At 35.4% G+C, this 19,812-nt stretch overlaps 1 protein-coding gene across 9 annotated transcripts in view; it reads right to left on the bottom strand.

Annotated features, from left to right (window-relative positions):
• Nucleotides 1–19,812, bottom strand: part of PPP2R3A (protein phosphatase 2 regulatory subunit B''alpha) — a 200,632-nt gene that overhangs the window by 54,099 nt on the left and 126,721 nt on the right. For all 9 annotated transcript variants that reach the window (XM_081826702.1, XM_081826717.1, XM_081826737.1 and 6 more), the window contains 4 exons: nt 19,540–19,626; nt 14,986–15,142; nt 12,348–12,396; nt 11,639–11,728 (listed from right to left, as the gene is read on the bottom strand). In XM_081826702.1, the coding sequence (XP_081682828.1) occupies nt 11,639–11,728; nt 12,348–12,396; nt 14,986–15,142; nt 19,540–19,626 (383 nt within the window). The remainder of the gene's footprint in view (nt 1–11,638; nt 11,729–12,347; nt 12,397–14,985; nt 15,143–19,539; nt 19,627–19,812) is intronic.

Genomic DNA, 19,812 nt, shown 5'->3' with positions numbered 1-19,812 from the left:
AACAAACTTTCTACAAACTCTCCTGATTTTTCGTTTTACCTTTATTCCACCCACCCACTTCCATGGTTCCCCAAGTCTTGAATGTTTGAAGGTTTTTGCTGGGTATATCCAGTTGCTTCTTGGTCTTTATCTCTGTCAACTTGGGATTTAGGTAGTCTCCTAGGTTTACCTACTTTAAGTTTCCAAATATTTATCTCTTCTTTCTTTTGTTAATAACAAATTTATTTTTTTTTCTTAAAAATTTTAAAAGTAATTTCTACACCCAATGTGGAGCTCAAACTCATGGCTTTGAGATCAAGAGTTACATGCTCTACCAACTGAGCCAGCCAGGCACCCCATGAATTTATTCTTTACAAAAAATCTCTTCACTGTCACTTTAATGTAATTTCAAGAGGGAACAAAAGTACTAGAAGTAAATTGCTATCTTCACTCAGTAGGTTATTCACACTATATTATCCCCACTTTATCACTTAGCATTGTCACTTAGAGTAGCAAGCTTAGCCATGGCATCAATTAATCACAAAATATGAAGCCAATAGCATTAACTGGTGACAGGGACAAATATTTTCTAAAAAACCACTGATTCCTGGGGGCAAAATAAAACTTCTCACAATAAGGTTCTGGGAGACCTTTGGTTAAATTCTCATTTGTAGTCCTTGAGGCATATTAAGAACCTCCACATATTTAATGGTTTTAAAAAATATCTTTTGAGAAGAGAAAGGTGAAATTAAGTTGTGACTATTATTTTCAAGTAAGTCACACGAAAATCTATGTGTATCTTTATTCAGAGAGAGAAATTTTCTACTATTGCAACAAATTAAATATTAAATATACTTGCAAAGTTCTTTTGAGAAAACTATTTTTTTTTTTAGATTTTATTTATTTATTTGACAGAGAGAGACACAGCGAGAGAGGGAACACAAGCAGGGGGAGTGGGAGAGGGAGAAGCAGGCTCCCCGCAGAGCAGGGAGCCCGATGCGGGACTCGATCCCAGGACCCTGGGATCATGACCTGAGCTGAAGGCAGTCGCTTAACCAACTGAGCAACCCAGGCGCCCGAGAAAACTATTTTTTTAATAAATTGTATCAGCTTGATGTTTAATGTTACCATTAAAGAACAGAAGAGGCATTGGATCCAATGAACATGCAGTAATAGTTTGGCTGTGGTGAGATCCAGTCATATCACACCTACTTTGAGTTTTATAAGTTTCAAAAGAATACTACCCCATTTTGAAATATTTCCTGATTGTGAGAAAAACCTTGTAGAGATCTCATGAGCAGAGGGTTATAATATATGTGGCAATAGTCTCTAAGGTCTCTTTAGCCTTCAAATTCCTTATTACTTATCTTAAGATAATAAAAATTAGGACAGTAGAAAGTAACTCTTGGTTTTGACAAGTACCTAACAGGACTGAAGTGAAAGGCAACTTATTTTACTGAGAAATATAAACTACTTTAGTCAGTTGCATTTTAAGTTAAGAACTAAGATAAAAGAGTCTATACAATAAACAAAGCTAAAGCATACACTTTAGTAAGTCTTTATAACCCATAAGAGAGAAAGAAAGCTAGAAGGCAAAGAGACAGACATATTGCCTTGATATTTGCCAAAGCCACATGATAGCTGTCTTTATTTTTTTAAAAGATTTTATTTATTTGTCAGAGAGACAGAGACAGAGGGAGAGAGCAAGCACAAGTAGGGGGAGTGGCAGGCAGAGGGAAAAGCAGGCTTCCTGTAGAGCAAGGAGCCTGATGTGGGACTTGATCCCAGAACCCTGGGATCATGTCCTGAGCCAAAGGCAGATGCTTAACTGACTGAGCCACCCAGGTGTCCTGATAGCTGTCTTTAAATATTTGAGAGTATCATGGGTAGATGAATCAGATATAATTCTGTATTAGAGAGCATAAAAAGGATCAATGTACAAAAGAAAGATGTTTTTAGGCCTAGAGCTAGAAAAATGAAACAATATACCTTTAGTAGACAGTTATTTGTCCCTGAAAGTTTAGAAGCAGGGGCTGGCTGGCTGGTTAAACACATACAGGAGGACATGTTCAGAGGGGACTTTCTTATTAGAAATACTAGATACTTTCTAAAATTTTTTCTTTTCCAATAAAGATTTTTTCCCTTACCAAAGGTGGTATTTTCTGAAAGTAATGACTATTTGTTCTCAGAAAACAGAAAAGCACACAAAAGGAATAATCATCTGCAGAGAACCAGTGTTAAATTTTTACTATATTTGCCACAAATTTTTGGTTTTAAAGCATAATTATATTCATGACAAACTGTACTTGTACAACTGTACACATAAACAGTATTACTTCCTGCCCCTGTCCTTGGGCTGAATGAAATAAAGTTCTGGACCAAACATCTCTTATCCCTGATAATTCCTATAAGCTACTGAAGAAGAAAGTTATAGGAGACTCCATTATTGCTTAGGGATTAGTTAAATATATATTCCTTCGAATAATTAGTATAAATATTTTAGCACCTATAACTTCAAAGGCACTGACTGGCCTACTTCCCTCACACATACAGGTGAATGAGATAGTTGCCACTGAGGACATCTAGTCAGAAGACCAAGGTAGAAGCAGAATGTGATTTAAAAACAAAACAAAACAAAACAACAACACAACTCCCTCCTCCCCTCAAAAAGAACAAAAAAACCAACCCAGGACAGAAGGTTGGTTAAAGTGTATACCAAAAGAGGGCTGCAAGAGCCTGGATACTTTCCATATCTAACCCTGACAGAACGAGGCATAGGAAGGAGTCAAGATTCTAATTTTATAAACAGTATTTTACAAAGCACTCATCCTAGTTTAGTGAGTATAGTATTATTTCTTTCAAGAAACTAATTTTTTCTACCCATGTCTTTCATCAGGCACAAACCTGAACCCTGCAAAGTGTTGCCTGTTACATTTTGTTACCTAAGAGTTTGATTTTGATGTACAGACATTTCCCTTATTACTTTAAAACAGTAAGGTGTAACTGCCGTCTGCTCACATTCTGCTGTAGTGAGGCAATGTGAGCACTGAGAGTACACACGCTTGTGCCTCGTAAGTGCCAACAGGAGCCAAGGCACCTATCACCAAGTCAAAATTAGGAGTTACTTTCTTTCACGATTGGCCTAATTTTTAGTCTCTTATGCAATAAATAATTTCAGGACACCAAGAGAATTAACTCTCTTTTAGGGATTCCATAGCCTAGTTGTTAAGAAGATAAACATGCAAACATGCTGTCTCATATAACAGACCACATGTTATAGTGATAAAGAGCCCAGAACTTGGAGTCATACGGACCTGGATTTGAATCCAAGCTAGGTCACTTACTGTGTGTGTAATCTCTCAGAGCTTCCGTTTCCTCAACTGCAAAATGGGACCACTAAATTGATAGCGGTATGAGGATTAAATAAGCCATTGCATATAAAACATTTGTCAGCTGGCAAAAAATAAAGCCTCACCAATATGCTAGCTTATTAAATAGGAGAAAGGCAGTATGCAAGGCAGAAAAGGAACACAAAAGAAAGCTTCTGACCCAAAAAATCTCTTTAGGTGATGTTCCTTTAAGTAGAGATCCATAACTGGGTCTCAAGATATGAAAAGCTGACCTGAGGAATTCTGCTTCTAGTAATGATGAACTAAATATTTTGGATTAACACTCCCACTGACAAAATCTGGAGGAAAAATACTGTTTGAAGGCAGTGGACTAAATTAACAGGGCAGTGAAGAACTACGATGTCGAGATCTAATAGGAAATCCAGAGAGGAGGAGCCTAGCACTTGCTGATTCTGGAAGAGGGGGCCTGAGAAGTTGAGAAGCTGAGCACTGATTTGCTATTATTTTATTTATTTATTTATTTATTTATTTATTTATTTTTTTAATTTTTTTTTATTCTTATGTTAATCCCCATACATTACATCATTAGTTCTAGATGAAGTGTTCCATGATTCATTGTTCGTGCACAACACCCAGTGCTCCATGCAGAACGTGCCCTCCTCAATGATTTGCTATTATTTTATTAATGATTTTTGGGTCTGTCTTCATGAGGGAAGTTGGGCTGTAGTTTTATTTATTTTTTGTGTTTGCTTTTGGTATAAAGGTAATAATGGCGTCATAAAATGAGTTGGGAATTGTTCCCTCTTTTTCTGTTTTCTGGAAGAAGAACTTGGTATTTCATCTTCAAATGTTTGGAAAACTACAATAGTGAAATTATCTGAGCTGACAGATGTGTTTTTCAGAAGGTTGTTAACTTTGAACTCAATATTCTTTAATAGATATAAGATGATTATTCAGGTTATGTATTTCTTCCTGGGTAAGTTCTGTTAGGTTGTGACTTTATTTTTTAAAGATTTATTTATTTATTTGAGAGAGAGAGCGAGCGAGCATGTGCAGGGAGGGGGAGGGTCAGAGGGAGAGAAACTAAAGCAGACTCCCTATTGAGCATGGAGCCCAAAAGGGAGCTTGATCCCATGACCCTGAGACCACCACCTGAACCGAAATCAAGAGTAGGATGCCTAACTGACTGAGCCACCCAGGCACCCCTAATTTGTGACTTTAAAGGAATCGGTCCAGTTCATTTAAGTCACCACCTTTATGTATAGTGTATATAATATTCATAGAACTCCTCTATCTTTTGATTATCTAATTCTCCTTGAGACATATTTTTGGACCCATGGGTTGTTTAGAAGTATGTTGTTTAACTTCCAAGTGTGTGGAGACTTTCCAGTCATCTTTCTCTTATTTTTACATCAATTCCATTATGGTCAGAGACTATATTTTGTATTATCTCAACTTTTTCTTTTAAACAGCTGTGTTGAGATATATTTCACATATCACATAAATAATCCATTTAAAATGTGTAATTCAATGGTTATTAGTTCATCCACAGAGTTGCATAACCATCACCACAATTAGTTTTCATTGCCTCCAAAGAGAAACTCCATACCCATTAGCACTCATTCCTCATTTTCTCCTAGGTCCCTCATAGTCTAGGCAACCATTAACCTACTTTCTATATCTATAGATTTGCCTGTATTGGACAACTCATGTAAATGTATTTATACAATATGTTGTCTTTTGTGACTGGTGTCTTATAATTTGAATAATGTTTTCAAGATTCAACCGTATTTTAGTATGCATCAGTACTTCATTTTTTTAACTGACAAATAATATTTGATTATATGGATATATCACATTTGTTTATTATCCATCCATTAGTTGATGGATACTGGGGTTGTTCCTATCTTTTGGCTATTATAATATTGCTATAAACATGGGTTGTCCAAGTTTTTGTGTGAATGTTTTCATTTCTCTTGGATATACTAGGAATAGTACTGCTGGGTCATATGGTAGCTCTATGTTTAACTCTTTGAGGAGCTGTCAGAGTGTTTTCCGTAGTGGCTGCAGCATTTTATATTACCACTAGCAGCATATGAAAGTTCTGATTTTTCTATATCCTTGTCAACACTTGTTATCATCTGACTTTTTGATTATTAAAGCTACCCTAGTGGGTGTGAAGTGGTATCTCATTGTGGTTTAGATTTGTATTTCCCTGATGACTAATCATATCAAGAAATTTGTTATGGGCTTATTGGCCATGTATATATCTTCTTTGGACATATCTATTAGATATTTTAGATATCTATTTAGATATTTTGCTCATTTTTAATCTTTTTATTATTGAGTTGTATTACTTATATATTCTAGATACAAGTCATTTGTCAGATAGATCACCTACAAATATTTTCTCCCATGCTATGGCTGTCTTGCTTTCTTGATGTTGTCTTTTGAAGCATGAAAGATTTTAATTTTTTTCAAGTCCAATTCACCCATTTCTTCTTTTGTTTGTGCTTTTGGTATCATATCTAAAAAACCACAGCCATGAAAATTTACTCCTATATTTTCTTCTAAAAGTTTTGTAGTTTTAGTTCTTACATTTAGGTCTGTGATCTACTTTAGCTAATTTTTGTTTGTGATGTGAGGTAGGGGTCCAAATTCATTCTTTTGCAAGTGGATATCCAACTCTCAGAACCATTTCTTAAAAGACTATTTTTTTCCCCATTAGAATTATCTTGGCATCCTTGTTGAAAATCAATTAGCCATAAATGTGAGGATTTATTTTTACTTCTAGACTCCTAATTCAACTCTGTTTATCTAAATGTCAATCTTTATGCCAGTATCACATTGTCTTGTTTACATTAGCTTTATATATTTTGAAATGAGTAAGTGTGAATCCTATGGTTTTATTTTTTCTCAAGACTATTTTTGCTACGCTGATCCCTTTGTAGTTCCATATGAATTTGGATTCAGCTTTTTCATTTCCACAAAAACAACAACAAAAAGTAGCTGGGATTTTCTTAGGAGTTGCTTTGAATCTACAAATCTATTTGTGGAGTACTGGCATTCTAACTATTTTTAAACCTTCTGATCCATGAACATGGGATGCCTTCATTTCATTTAGATCTTCCTTAATTTCTTTCAACAATGTTTTGTAGTTCTCACAGTATAAGTTTTATACTTCTTTTGTTGAATTTATTCCTAGGTATTTTATTCTTTTTGCTTCTATTGTAACTGGAATTATTTCCTTATTTTTGGCTTTTCATTGTGCATAGAAATAGAATTGATTTCTTATAAATTTGTATTATATCCTGCAACTTACTTAATCTTTACTGAGTTCTAATAGTTTTTCAGTTGATTTCTTGGGATTTCCTATATTCAAATAGATAGTTTTCCTTCTTCCTTTCCAATTTGGATCCTTTTTTTTTTTCCTTTAACTTGCTTAATAGTCCTGGCTAGAACCTTCAGTACAATGTTGAAAGAACAGACATCTTTGTTTTTTTCCTGATCATAGGAAATAGCTTTCAATCTTTCACTATTCACTAGTTGTTAGCTGTGGGTTTTTCATAGATATCCTTTATCAGGTCAAAGAAATTCCCTTCCATTTTTAGTTTAAGTGTTTTTTTTAAATCAAGAAGAGGCATTGGACTTTTTCAACTGCTTTTTCTGAGACTACTAGGATGATCATGTGGTTTCTATCCTTTGTTCTATTAATATAGTATATTATATTGATTTTTACATGGTAAACCAACTTTGCATTTTTGTCTGGTTTGGGTATCTGGGTAATACTGGCCTCGTAGAATGAATCTGGAAGTCTTCTTTACTCCTTTATTCTTTGGAAGTTTGTAAAGAATTACTATTTTTTCAGATATACAATTTAGTAATTCATCACTTACATACAACACCCGGTGCTCATCACAGTAAGTGCACTCCTTAACCCCCATCACATATTTGACCCATCCCCCCACCCACCTCCCCTCCAGTAACCACTGTTTTGTTCTCTATAGTTAAGAATCTGTTTCTCAGCCTGCCTCTCCCCAGTGCCCCACCCCCCTGGTTCATTTGTTTTGTTTCTAAAAATGTTTGGTAGCATTTTCCAGTGAAGCCATATCAGCCTGGGATTATTTTTCCTATCCAGAGTTTTTATTTCATCTTGAACCAGTGTCCCTCTAGGAATTTGCTCATTTTGTCTAAGTTATCTAATTTGTTAGTATAAAGTATAAAGTTAGTATATATATATATATAAACAATCCTTTTTATTCCTGTAAGGTCAGCATTCATGTTACCGCTGTTATTCTGACCTTAACAACTTGAATGTTATCTCTTCTTTTCTTGATCAGTGTAGCTAAGGCCTTATTAATCTTTTTAAAACAATCTGACTTTTGGTTCCATTGATTTTCTCTATTGTTTTTCTATTCTCTAATTTATTCACTTCAATCTTTCTTCTTTCCTTCTTTGTGTTTGCTATGCTTAATTTGCTCTTTTTTTCCCCAGTGTCTTAAAGTAGAAGGTTAGGTTATTGATTTGAGACATTTCTTGTTTTTTAGTATATGCATTTATAGCTATACATTTCTCTTAGCACTGCATGTAGCACTGCTACATCCCACGAGGTTTGGCATACTGTGTTTCCATTTTCATTCATCTTACAGTTTTGGTACTTTTCCCTTCATTTTCATTCATTTCAAATTATTTCCTTTGATGTATTCTTCTTTTATCCTTTGGTTATTTAAGCAGTGTGTTGTTTATACATGTTTGTAAATTCCCAAATTCCTATCTGTTATTGTTAATTTTATTCCATGATGGTCAGAGAATATGCTTTGTATGATTTTACTTCTTTTTATATTGAGGCCGTTTTATGGCCTGCCACATGTTCTATCCTGGAGAATATTTCATGTGTACTTGTGAGGAATATATATTCGACTGTTCTTAGGTTGAGTGTTCTGTAGATACCTGTTAGGCTATTTGGTTTATAGTTTTGTTTGTAGTGTTGTTCATGACTACTATTTCCTTGTTGATCTTCCTGGTTGTTCATCCATCACTGAAAGAGGGGTATGGAAGTCTTTAACTATTATTGTTGAATTGTTTATTTTAATTCTGTCAGTTTTGTTTCATGTATTTTAGGGTCTGATGTTGTGGGGTGCATATATATAATTGTAGTGTCTTCCTGTTGGACCTATTATCAGATAAAATGTCCTTCTTCATCTCTAGTAACTATTTTTGTATTAAAGTCTACATTCTCTGATATTTATAAAGCCACTCCAAGTTTCTTGTGGTTGTTGTTTGCATGACATATCCCTATACTTCCCTTTCATTTTTTTCTCCCTATTGTATCTTTAAATCTAATTTTCTCACGTAGATAGCATATAATTATATATTGGTTTTTTAAATCCAGTTTGAAAATCTCTGCCTTTTAAAGGAATGCTTAATCCATTCACATTTATAAATCGTTATTGACATAGTTAGACTTATGTCTGCCATTTACTTTTTGTTTTCTATCTGTCTTGGCATTTTTCTGTTTCTCCATTACTGCTTTCTTTTATATTAAGTGAATTATTTTCTAAGTGTAACATTCTAATTCTTTTAATGTTTTTTTTCACTATATATTTTCGAGTTAATTTTCTAGTGGTTGCTCTAGGGGCTTGCCATATACATTTTTATTTTTTAATTTTATTATTTATTTATTTACTTATTTGGTGCAAAAAGGCAGTTTTATTAAAGCACGGGGACAAGACAGTGTATATGGTGGCCCCTCCCGATGTGGGACTCGATCCCGGAACTCCAGGATCATGACCTGAGCCGAAGGCAGTCGCTTAAAGAGGGGCCACCATATACACTTTTAACTTCTTAGAATCTACTTCAGATTCTAGTGAGACACTGAAATGTTACTCCTATATAACTTTCTTCCTTCTTCCCTTTTTTTGTGCTATTATTGCTATACATATTACATCTATATATATTGCAAACCCAGAACTACATTGTTCTAATTATTACTTTACTATACATATTGTATCTACATATATTACAAACCCCGAACTACACTGTTCTATTACTTTATGTAATTTATTTTTTTTAAGACATTGAGAGAAGAGAATAAGTATATGTTCATAGAGTTTGTTATTAATCTTGTTCATTATCATTTCTAGTTCTCTTCATTTGTCCTGTGGGATAATAGGGGTTCCAGAAAGAGGAAAACATGGATGAGAATTATTTGAGGAAAGCTTTTTCATAATTGAGGAAATAAGAGAGATAAAAGATTGAGATTGAGGGTTAACAGAACACTGAAAAGACAAGAATTGGAAAAACGCATAGTCTTCAAATCTTTGGAAATTCATGTGATCTAATTGAAACAACCTAAGCTTTCAAAATAGTGGACTAATGGTAAATTATAAAGATGCATACTTACTGGCATGGAAATATACTGTTATGTGAAAAAGTGTTTTACAAATCTATATAGTATGATACCATTTAGCATAGTATATCTTTTGGTGCAGGGAGAAAGAGTGAAGGAGGAGGGAAAGGAGAAGGAGAAGAAAGAGTGGGTAGAGAGGGAAAGAGAGGAGTGGAAGGATATATACCAATGTTAAATATGGGTCATGGAATTATGAATGAATTTTATATTAAGGCTTTGAATGTATTTTATATTTTTAAAATACTTAATGTGTATTTGTGATAAAACAATAAACTTAAAAAAACTAATCCAGCAGAAATGAGCAAAAGACTTGAAAAAGCAAGTTGACTAAAATGAAATAAAACTGACTGAATACATATGAAAAAAATTCAGCCTCATTAGTAATCAAATGCAAAATAAAATATGACTGAATTTTTTTTTTTTTAGATTTTATTTATTTGAGAGAGAGAATGAGAGACAGAGAACACGAGAGGGGGGAGGGTCAGAGGGAGAAGCAGACCCCCCGCTAAGCAGGGAGCCCAACGCGGGACTCGATCCCGGAACTCCAGGATCATGACCTGAGCCGAAGGCAGTCGCTTAACCAACTGAGCCACCCAGGCGCCCCATGACTGAATTTTTTATCAAATTGGAAAATATTTTTAAGAGGAAAATACCCAGTGTTAGTAGGGGTTATAGGAAATATGCTCAGTACCTTGTTGATAAAGTATAAAATTATACAATTTTTCTAAAGAGCAAATTAATAATTTTTATAAATGCCCTTTAAAATGTCTATACTCTTTTAACCTAACAATTCCATTTTGGGGAATTTATGTTAATGAAAAAAGTAGTGGATGTTACAACCATTTAGCTGTAACTATTGTTTTGGAAAGCATTCCATAAAAATTTTGGAGTGTATGGTAATTAAGACTTAATCCAATGGAACTAATCTAAATATCCAAAAAGTATGTAAAAATATATGAAAGAGACTGTACAATATATACCAACTTTTAATAGTCTCTTATTCTGTATGTTAGAATTATTAGTATTAAAATTTGTTTTCTTCTGGTTATCCATGTTTTCTAAATTATCTATAATGGACAATAGATTATTCTTTGAAATGGAAAACAAAGTTATTTAAAAATAATCTAATGAGCTGCTCAAGAAATTGCTTAGTTTTATTTCTACTTCCTTGATTTCCAAACCATGTATCCAACATTTAGATAACTGCTAGAACCAATATGCAGACAGCTGAGTCAGTTATACTAGCAAGCAGCACCAAGGACCATAGCCTCTCTGTCCCTTGGTACTAAGCACAAACTATGTGCTAGGTACTGTGTTAACACAAGCTGGGAATAAAAAGAAGAGAGGGCCCTAGATTTTTGGCTTAAACAAGAGACAGACTAGTGGCAAGAAACAGATGTGTATGTTCACAACTAAAAATCAAGGTATGTTTGAGAGTGCCAAGGGAAAGGAGAGATGATTCTAATTTGTCTGTACCAATCATCCACAATTTGCTTCTTTCCCTCTCTAATTTCTACTGAACCATCAAGATCATAAAATAATGAAAACTCATAATATATATTCCCATATAAAGCTTACTAGTCCTACTTAACTCTTAGGGCCAGCTCACATGTCATTTCACCTTTATCTCTGGGGGTAAAAGCATTTGTCTTGATATGCTGTAACTATGGATTTAGTCTGAGAGGGCAGACACTAAGTCTAATTCTTCTTGGTGCCCCTAGGTCAAGATGGCATCCACTGTGTATACATCATGACTTTATCAAGCTTTGTTCAAGGGTTTAACATTCCTGGCAAAGGAAACTTAGAAGTCATACCTGGCTGAATCACTAAACTCTACCTCTGAAACTAATAATACACTATAAGTTAATTAAATGATTTAAAAAAAAAAAAGAAGTCATACCTGGTTGGGTTCCTTTTGTCCTCCTCAGAGATCAAAAACCAAACAAAGTCTGCATAGCTCATTCTTCCCTCTTTCTGTACTGTTTTTCCCCTGAAGAAAACACATGGTTATGAAGTTTCCTGAGCAATTACTCAGATAAATTTAGTAGGATGACAGACTAAAAAATAAAGCAACATCTTTCTTTGGAAATTAAGTCAAAGAAAAATCAGAAGGCTGGAAACCTAACAAAGAGCATCCCTTCCATTTCCTATATTGTTTGCAAAGGCCTGGAGGGTGAAACCAGAAGACATTTGTAGGTATGAAGAAAGAAGTCTGGTTTCCAATTTGAATGCAAATAACCACCAGGATCAAATACTGTTACCTGTATTTAGGTAAAGGATTGATGCCTGTAAATTAAAGAATTACTACTGTCTTGTATGAAGCCATGGTGTGCAGGAAGCTGTGCTAAAATGAGACTGTTAAAGTGTTACCTGTAATTCATTCATTTTTCTTTAAAGATTTTATTTATTTGAGAAAGAGAGAGAGCAGGAGTGGGGGGAGGGGCAAAGGGAGAGGGAGAAGCAGACTCTCCACTGAGCAGGAAGCCCAACATGGGGCTGGATTCCAGGACCTGAGATCATGACCTGAGCCGAAGGCAGATGCTTAACCCACTGAGCCACCCGGGTTCCCCATCTGTAATTAATTTTTAAACTCAGATGCTTTTTCTTACCTTGTTACTGCCCCAGAGAATATCCTTTCAATAATTCTGTTTGATGAAGCTAAATGTAAACAAGAGGGCACAAAGCTAGTTAGAAACATGTTGCATAAAGGCAATACTTTTGGCAAATTTATTTAGCTACAAGCTAAAACATAATAGTCTTCCATAATGAGAAGTTATGAGTATTTAAATTTTTACCTATGTATAATTTATATTTCTGAAAGAATCTGAGGTGGCATAATCAATTAATTAATCACAAAAAAAAAGAACAGGCAAATGATTACACCCGATAGCTGGGATGTATTAATGTAGCTGAGCGGCAAGTTAGTTCTGAACATCAGGACAACTAAGACAAAAATGTATAGAATTTGTATTGATCTTGTTATCCATTAGGACAACTTTTTCTCTAAAACAAGACGAATTTTATCCTATCATGAAATTCAAGGGGAACTGATTGGCAGCTCCTAATATAAGGGACTTTGAGTAAAACAACAGAGAATGCTTTCAAGTAGAATTTTATAGAAGATACCTAAACATACCACATACTTTTCTAATATTCTTATTCTATAAGAGTCCAGAACATAACATATAATTTGAGAAATTCCATCAGTAAGTTTTATTCAGGGAGAGACACAATTATATCTTAAGACAGTATACTGCTTTTGATGATAGGTCCTAGAAAATCTATAGCAGTGTACCTCATTGTTGGTTCGAAATAACTAAAGGCTTTAGTTTTAACAAAAGGATATGCCAGTACAGCTCAGACCTAGGGATCTGGTGAGGACAGGAATCTGTTCTTTTAAGAAGTGCCCCACGTAATGGCATGAACACTACAATTTAAAAACAAGTGATAAGTCACTAGGGAGTTAGTAGCTACCAGCATCTAATTCTTCTGCACAGAGTTAAAAGGTAAAATTAGTTTGGCTGAAGATGCTGGGAATATGGGGGTCAGTGTAGCCATGCCTGGCCACAAAGCTTATATAAGGACCCTCTAATACTTTGTTGAACATTGGTTTACGGGGTTAATAATTTGTACTAGATAGACAAATAGAGGGCTATATAGGAAAGGCATGGAATTTAATTTCAAAGCTAAAGTCTTTAAATTTGGAAGGTTTAGCCTAAAATTGAAGATCATGCTGTCCCATTTAGGACAGGTTGGTGGACTGGCAATTACATGGTCTCAGTGACCCCTTCATCATGCAGGCCTAGCTGCCTACTTTTCTGGACTTCATTATTTTAACATGCCTCTACTGAGTTGCTATGTATATATATATACAATATTTGGGGACTTAGTGAGAATTATGGTATATCAGTCAGCATGCTTTAGAGCCTGTAAGGTTTTGCATGACCTCATGTTACACAGATGATCTGGCCACTGGTGATTAGAAGGTGCAGCGCTAATAAAGCTGACCTGATACACCTGTGAATATTTCCATTTTTATGCTATTCTGGTGACGGGAAGGTTATGACTACTTGAAGAAGGGAGGTAGAGTACTAAACCAAGTGCTGCTTGTTTATCAATAAGTACATCTGAGTATTTTCCCTCGATACCTAGTTGGCACCTGAGAATTGAGAGGTAGAACTCTTTCTTATATATGGAAAGTTCTATGAAGCTTGACATCATATAGAATGAACCTTTTCTTAAGATGTAAGTGGTTAATCACAGATATACCAAATAACAGAAGTGAAATTCAATGCATTTGTTTAAGATTTGTACTCTGCTACATCTAAAAGGCTAAAGGCTGATTAAAAAAAAAAAATCTGTAGTGCCTGAGAAGACATTTAATAATAGAACAGGGACGATCTTATTACTATTATTATTTTTTAAAGATTTTATTTATTTATTTGACAGAGAGAGACACGGTGAGAGAGGGAGCATAAGCAGGGGGAGTGGGAGAGGGAGAAGCAGGCTTCCTGCAGAGGAGGGAGCCCGATGCGGGGCTCGATCCCAGGACCCTGGGACCATGACCTGAGCCGAAGGCAGACGCCTAACGACTGAGCCACCCAGGCACTCCCAGGGACGATCTTATGAGAAAAAAATGAGTCAATGTACTTTGGTGTTTGGTGAAGAATATTAAATCATCAGGTAGTGGTTTCTAAGTTTACTACTGGTAAAAATGAAGCAAAAGGGGTAATATCATGTGATATGTGATATTTTTGCTTTCTGATAAAAGAAAGCACACAAAATTCATCTGCAGGGAAAATACTTACTCTGGAACTAAATTCCAAAAAGTAAGTTTTTATGATTCCTGGAAAACACTGGCAAGTTAGAAACATTTTCATCCTTGGCTGTTCATAAACACTGGTAAAATGGGAAATTTATAAGGGTGTATATACATTCTCTTTCAAATAAACTTTACTTAGGTATGGATCTTATTCAATTCATCATTAGAAAATAAACATCACTATAAAGACTCAGCAATTAATCAAAACAAAGACTCTAACTGCTTACTTAAAGTCCCTTCTATACTTGCCTTCTAAATAAAAAATTGATACCTTCACCCATTCCCACTTAAAAATTCTTGGCTCTTTAAAGAGGACTTGATTAGATAAAGAATTTAAGAAATGGGAATTTCCCATTCATAAAACAATTCATATAACTCTTGCCTTTTTCAAAATAGTTAAGTTTTAACATCTATAAAACACTTACCCTGTTCATTGTATCGAGATAAATCAGCCTGGCTGATGTAGAGGTCATGATCACTATCTAGTTCCCAAAATTTACAATAAATAACATAGAAATGTTCATAGGAGAAGTAATCTGTGATTTGGTTTATATCTTCCTCTTCTTCCAAAAGGGCTAAAGTCTGAAATAGTATGAAGAGAAAGATTAATTTATTTTAAAATTATGAAAACCAGCTTTGGCTGTTATACAGTCTAGTAAAGTTTAATTTTAAATGGAATTAAAATTTTTGGTTTGGGTACCAAACCAGGAACTTTTAACAGGCAACCTCTTCCAACCTTTAATCAAATGATCAATCTATAAGCATTTATGAGTTCTGTATTATGCTTAGCAAAGGGTTAGATGCAGTGGAGGATTTAAAAGCAAGGAAAGGGAAGGACTGTTACCAAGGAGATTGTAGCCCATCAGAGGTCCCCAGACCATCAAGCGAGAACAATTAGACAACAGGCTGAATTACATGGTCATAAACTGACACTGCTTGTAACTTTCCAAAATTATGAAGAGTGAGCATCTATTCTATTATGTAAAGTGGAAATCCACATATAGGGTTTGGTTTTGTAATGAGATCAAGTTTACCATGAAGGTGACGTATAGCATTGTGCTGATGTGTGGTGGCCTGGCGTAGGAGCCATGGGGATGGAGCTGCAGGGCCCTGAGCTGGAAGTTAACCTGGGGCTCCCCTGACCCACTGTGTGTCCTTATGGAAAACACCAGAAACAATAATTTTGAACCCAGAATTCTTACAATTCTTATAATTATCATATAAGTGGGCAGATAAATGAAGATGTTTTCAGAAATGAAAGATTCAGGAAGAAAGATTTAAGAAGCCATAAAAAAACCTTCAGAAATAGAAAAAACAAAATGAGATGGCAGAAATCAGATCAGATATATCAATAATCACAGCAGAGATAAATGAATTAAGTCTCCATATTAAAGTATTTTCAGGTTGAGCATAAAAACAACCCCCCCAAAACATATCTAGTATATGTTATCCATAAGAGATAAATCTAAAATAAAATTTAAAAGGAGGTTTAAAAAAAAAGGACAAATATATGCTAGCTAAATCTTTTTTTTTTTTAAAGATAAGTTAGTTATTCTTTTTTTTTTTTTTTTTAAGATTTTGTTTATTTTATATGACAGAGAGAGACAGCGAGAACAGGAACACAAGCAGGGGGAGTGGGAGAGGGAGAAGCAGGCTTCCCGCTGAGCAGGGAGCCCGATGTGGGACTCCATCCCAGGACCCTGGGATCATGACCTGAGCTGAAGGCAGACGCTTAACGACTGAGCCACCCAGGCGCCCTATGCTAGCTAAATCTTAATGAAAAGAAAACGTGTCAATATTATTGGAAAATAAAATGGAATTCAAGGTGAAAAATATTATAAGGGACAGAGGTGACTATTTCATAATGCAAATAAATTACTCTGATAAAAAAATTATGTTCCAAAATGTAAATACTGGGAAACCAATATGCCTTGGCAAGCTGAGAATATAAATTATTATAGTAAAACTTTTTTTTTTTTTTAAAGATTTTATTTATTTATTTCAGAGAGAGAGAATGAGAGAGAGCACATGAGAGGGGAGAGGGGCAGAGGGAGAAGCAGACTCCCTGCCAAGCAGGGAGCCCGATGCGGGACTCGATCCCGGGACTCCAGGATCATGACCTGAGCCGAAGGCAGTCGCTTAACCAACTGAGCCACCCAGGCGCCCGAGTAAAACTTCTTAACGGAAGATTCTGTTGCCAGTAAAAATTATAAAGACTACACAGAAACAAAAGAAAACCATGATGTGGTAATGCAAAATATGGGCTATAAGATTACATATACTAAGAACTCTGTAAAATCCTAAAATCTGCACATTTATATGAGACTAGAAGAACACATACAAAAATGCTATTAGTTGTATTAGGGTGATGAAATACGATTTTTCTCCTGTTTTCCAAACATGGCTGGTAACGTTTTGTTTTATAAAATGCTCTTTAACACATATAACAGAGAATATGTGCAATAAAACAAATCTTGAGAAGGAGCTCTCATTCTTCCCTACTGGATTATCATAGCATGAAAAAGACAGATAACTTGTGCTTTTGGTGAATGTATAAGTATGAACTAGCACAGGTTTTTAGGAGGCTAGGTTGGCAGGATCTATCAAACTGAAAACCACACTCGGGACACCCGGCTGGCTCAGTTGGTGGAGTGTGCAACTCTTGATCTTGGGGTTGTGGGTTTGAGTTTCACATTGGGTGTAGAGATTACTAAAAAATAAAAAATCTTAAAAAGAAAACAACCCTGAAAATGCATATACCATTTGATCCAGGATTTCCCCTCCAGTAGTCTATTCTAGAAAAATTCTTACCTATATACACACAGGAGTAAAGTACAAGGATATTCACTGCATCATTGCAAATAGGAAAAACCTGAAAATGACTTAAACACCCTCTATAGGAGAATATGTAATTTAGTTATGGTGGAGCCATGCCATAGATTATGCAGCAGTTAAAAGAATGAGATAGATTTATATGCATGGAAATGAAAAGAATGTTAAGATATGCTGTTAGTGAAAAAAAAAATTAACAGAATGATCTCATATATTTTAAAAAACCACCTCAAAAAAGCAGCCATACAAAATAAAACTGTTTACTCCATGTATACATATATAAGGGAATATAAGGGAATAAAACCATAGATAATATGGATGGGTTCCCTCTGGGAAAGGGAATGAAATGGTAGGGTGAAGGGATAAATAGTGACTTCTGCTGATTATTCCAGATATGTTCATATTATCTGAATGCTTTATGAGCATATAAATCATGAGCATACATTTATGAATAATGTACTAAATAGGAAGAGTAGGAGAGGGCTAAGGAAGAAGGGAAAGAATTAAATCATGCTCTAGGAAGAACACTTGAGTTCTGTTTCCAGTTCGGCCATTTACTCGCTGTGTGATCTTATCTAAGTCATTCAACCATACCTGCACCTCAAATTTTATCATCAATTAAAAAAATATGTATTATAATAATGCCAGAAACGGTTACAAACTAAGTGCTTCAGGAATGTGAGGGATTACCATTCTTACGGTATAAGGCCTCCTTATGGAATCACTGCCGTCTCAACCCATCCCATGTTACCTACTGAGAGAGGCAGGCACCAGGTGTTCCATAAATACGAACAATGACTGTGATGATTACTATTCATTTTAGAATAAAAAAGGTTTTATATGGATTATGGGCTGCTAATTTTGCCAAGTCTTCATTACTTTGTCCCAGATGAAGACAGGGAAAAATAAAGAGTACATAAGGTTGTATTGTTAGCCTAAGCTTCATTTAGTATGATTCATTGAAAATAAAATATTTTCTTTCCTTTCAAGTATGAACAATTCTTTCTTTAGGTTAATGGAAGCTTGAATAATCAGGCATGAAGATTACCTCGGTAAAAGGCTCCCACTAGTGGTCAATACTTTCTCTCTTATTTGGTAAAATAAATAAAATAATTGAATGGAATGTATGCTTTCTTAAAAGGACTTTTTAGTATTTTTCTCCACTTCAGGAGGAGCTGGATAAAGAGTCGTTGCTGAAAGGATCAAGTTGAAACCCCTCCATTCCTTTCGCGAGGCCTTTCCACACCCAGCTCATCTCACCCCTCAGGCTGTATCACTGGTCACTCTGCAGAGCCACTGGCCACTTTATTTTTTTAAAAGATTTTATTTATTTATTTGACAGAGAGAGAGAGACAGCGAGAGAGGGAACACAAGCAGGGGGAGTGGGAGAGGGAGAAGCAGGCTTCCCACTGAGCAGGGAGCCCGATGTGGGGCTCGATCCCAGGATGCTGGGATCATGACCCGAGCCGAAGGCAGACGCTTAACGACTGAGCCACCCACGCGCCCCTACCACTGGCCACTTTAGACTGCGGTCTTAGACTGTAGACACTTTCATGCTTCTGGGCCTTTGTGTATGCTGCTCCTGTTATCTGGAATCCCCTTCTAATTTTTTACTTTGATAAACTTCCGATACCCTCCAAGGTCAAGATCACATGTCAGTCTTTCTGTGAGGCCTTCTCTGCATATTTGTTATCCATTTTTGTGGAAATTTTCGTCAGGTGTGACTGTGCACTTTTCTTTTAGTCCATGTGCCTTGATATAAAAATCCCTTGTTATTCTTCTTTGTTCTCCCCAACACATCCCAAGTATCTGGTAAATGCTTAATGACTGGAAGTAGTGAAAGTGCTTTGCATACAATAAGCACTCAAATATTTGTTAAATGAAATAAATTATTTAACTTGTTATTTATTTTTTTTAATTTTTAAAAAAGATTTTATTTATTTATTTGTCATAGAGAGAGAGAGCACAAGCAGGGAGAGCTGCAGGCAGAGGGAGAAGCAGGCTCCCCGCTGAGCAAGGAGCCCGATGCAGGACTCGATCCCAGGACCCTGGGATCATGACCTGAACTGAAGGCAGAAGCTTAACCCACTGAGCCACCCAGGCGTCCCTAACTTGTTCTTATATATGAATTCCAATGAGAGACGTACTTGCAAAAAGTTGCTTTTTCTTATCTCTGTCGAAGTTATTTTTCCACTCCAAGATCTGTTGACTGTGTAGAATATTCTCTGAATAACCTGGTTCCAAAAGGAAAACAAATCAAATAAAAATACTGAAGATATTTATTACTTCACCAAAGGCCATCTTATGAATGTATCTTGAATCAAGCTATGTTTTGGTTTTCCGATTATGGCAAGTGTAATTTCTAATAAAAACTAACATCATATTTTAAAAATCTACACCCATGTCCCCTATAATTCCAA

The sequence above is a fragment of the Leptonychotes weddellii genome, chromosome 1 (genome assembly GCF_054177405.1).
Source record: "Leptonychotes weddellii isolate Sample4059 chromosome 1, ASM5417740v2, whole genome shotgun sequence".
NCBI lineage: Eukaryota > Metazoa > Chordata > Mammalia > Carnivora > Phocidae > Leptonychotes > Leptonychotes weddellii.
The sequence above is the reverse complement of the archived record's forward strand: the minus strand, read 5'-3'. Positions and strand labels throughout refer to the sequence as shown.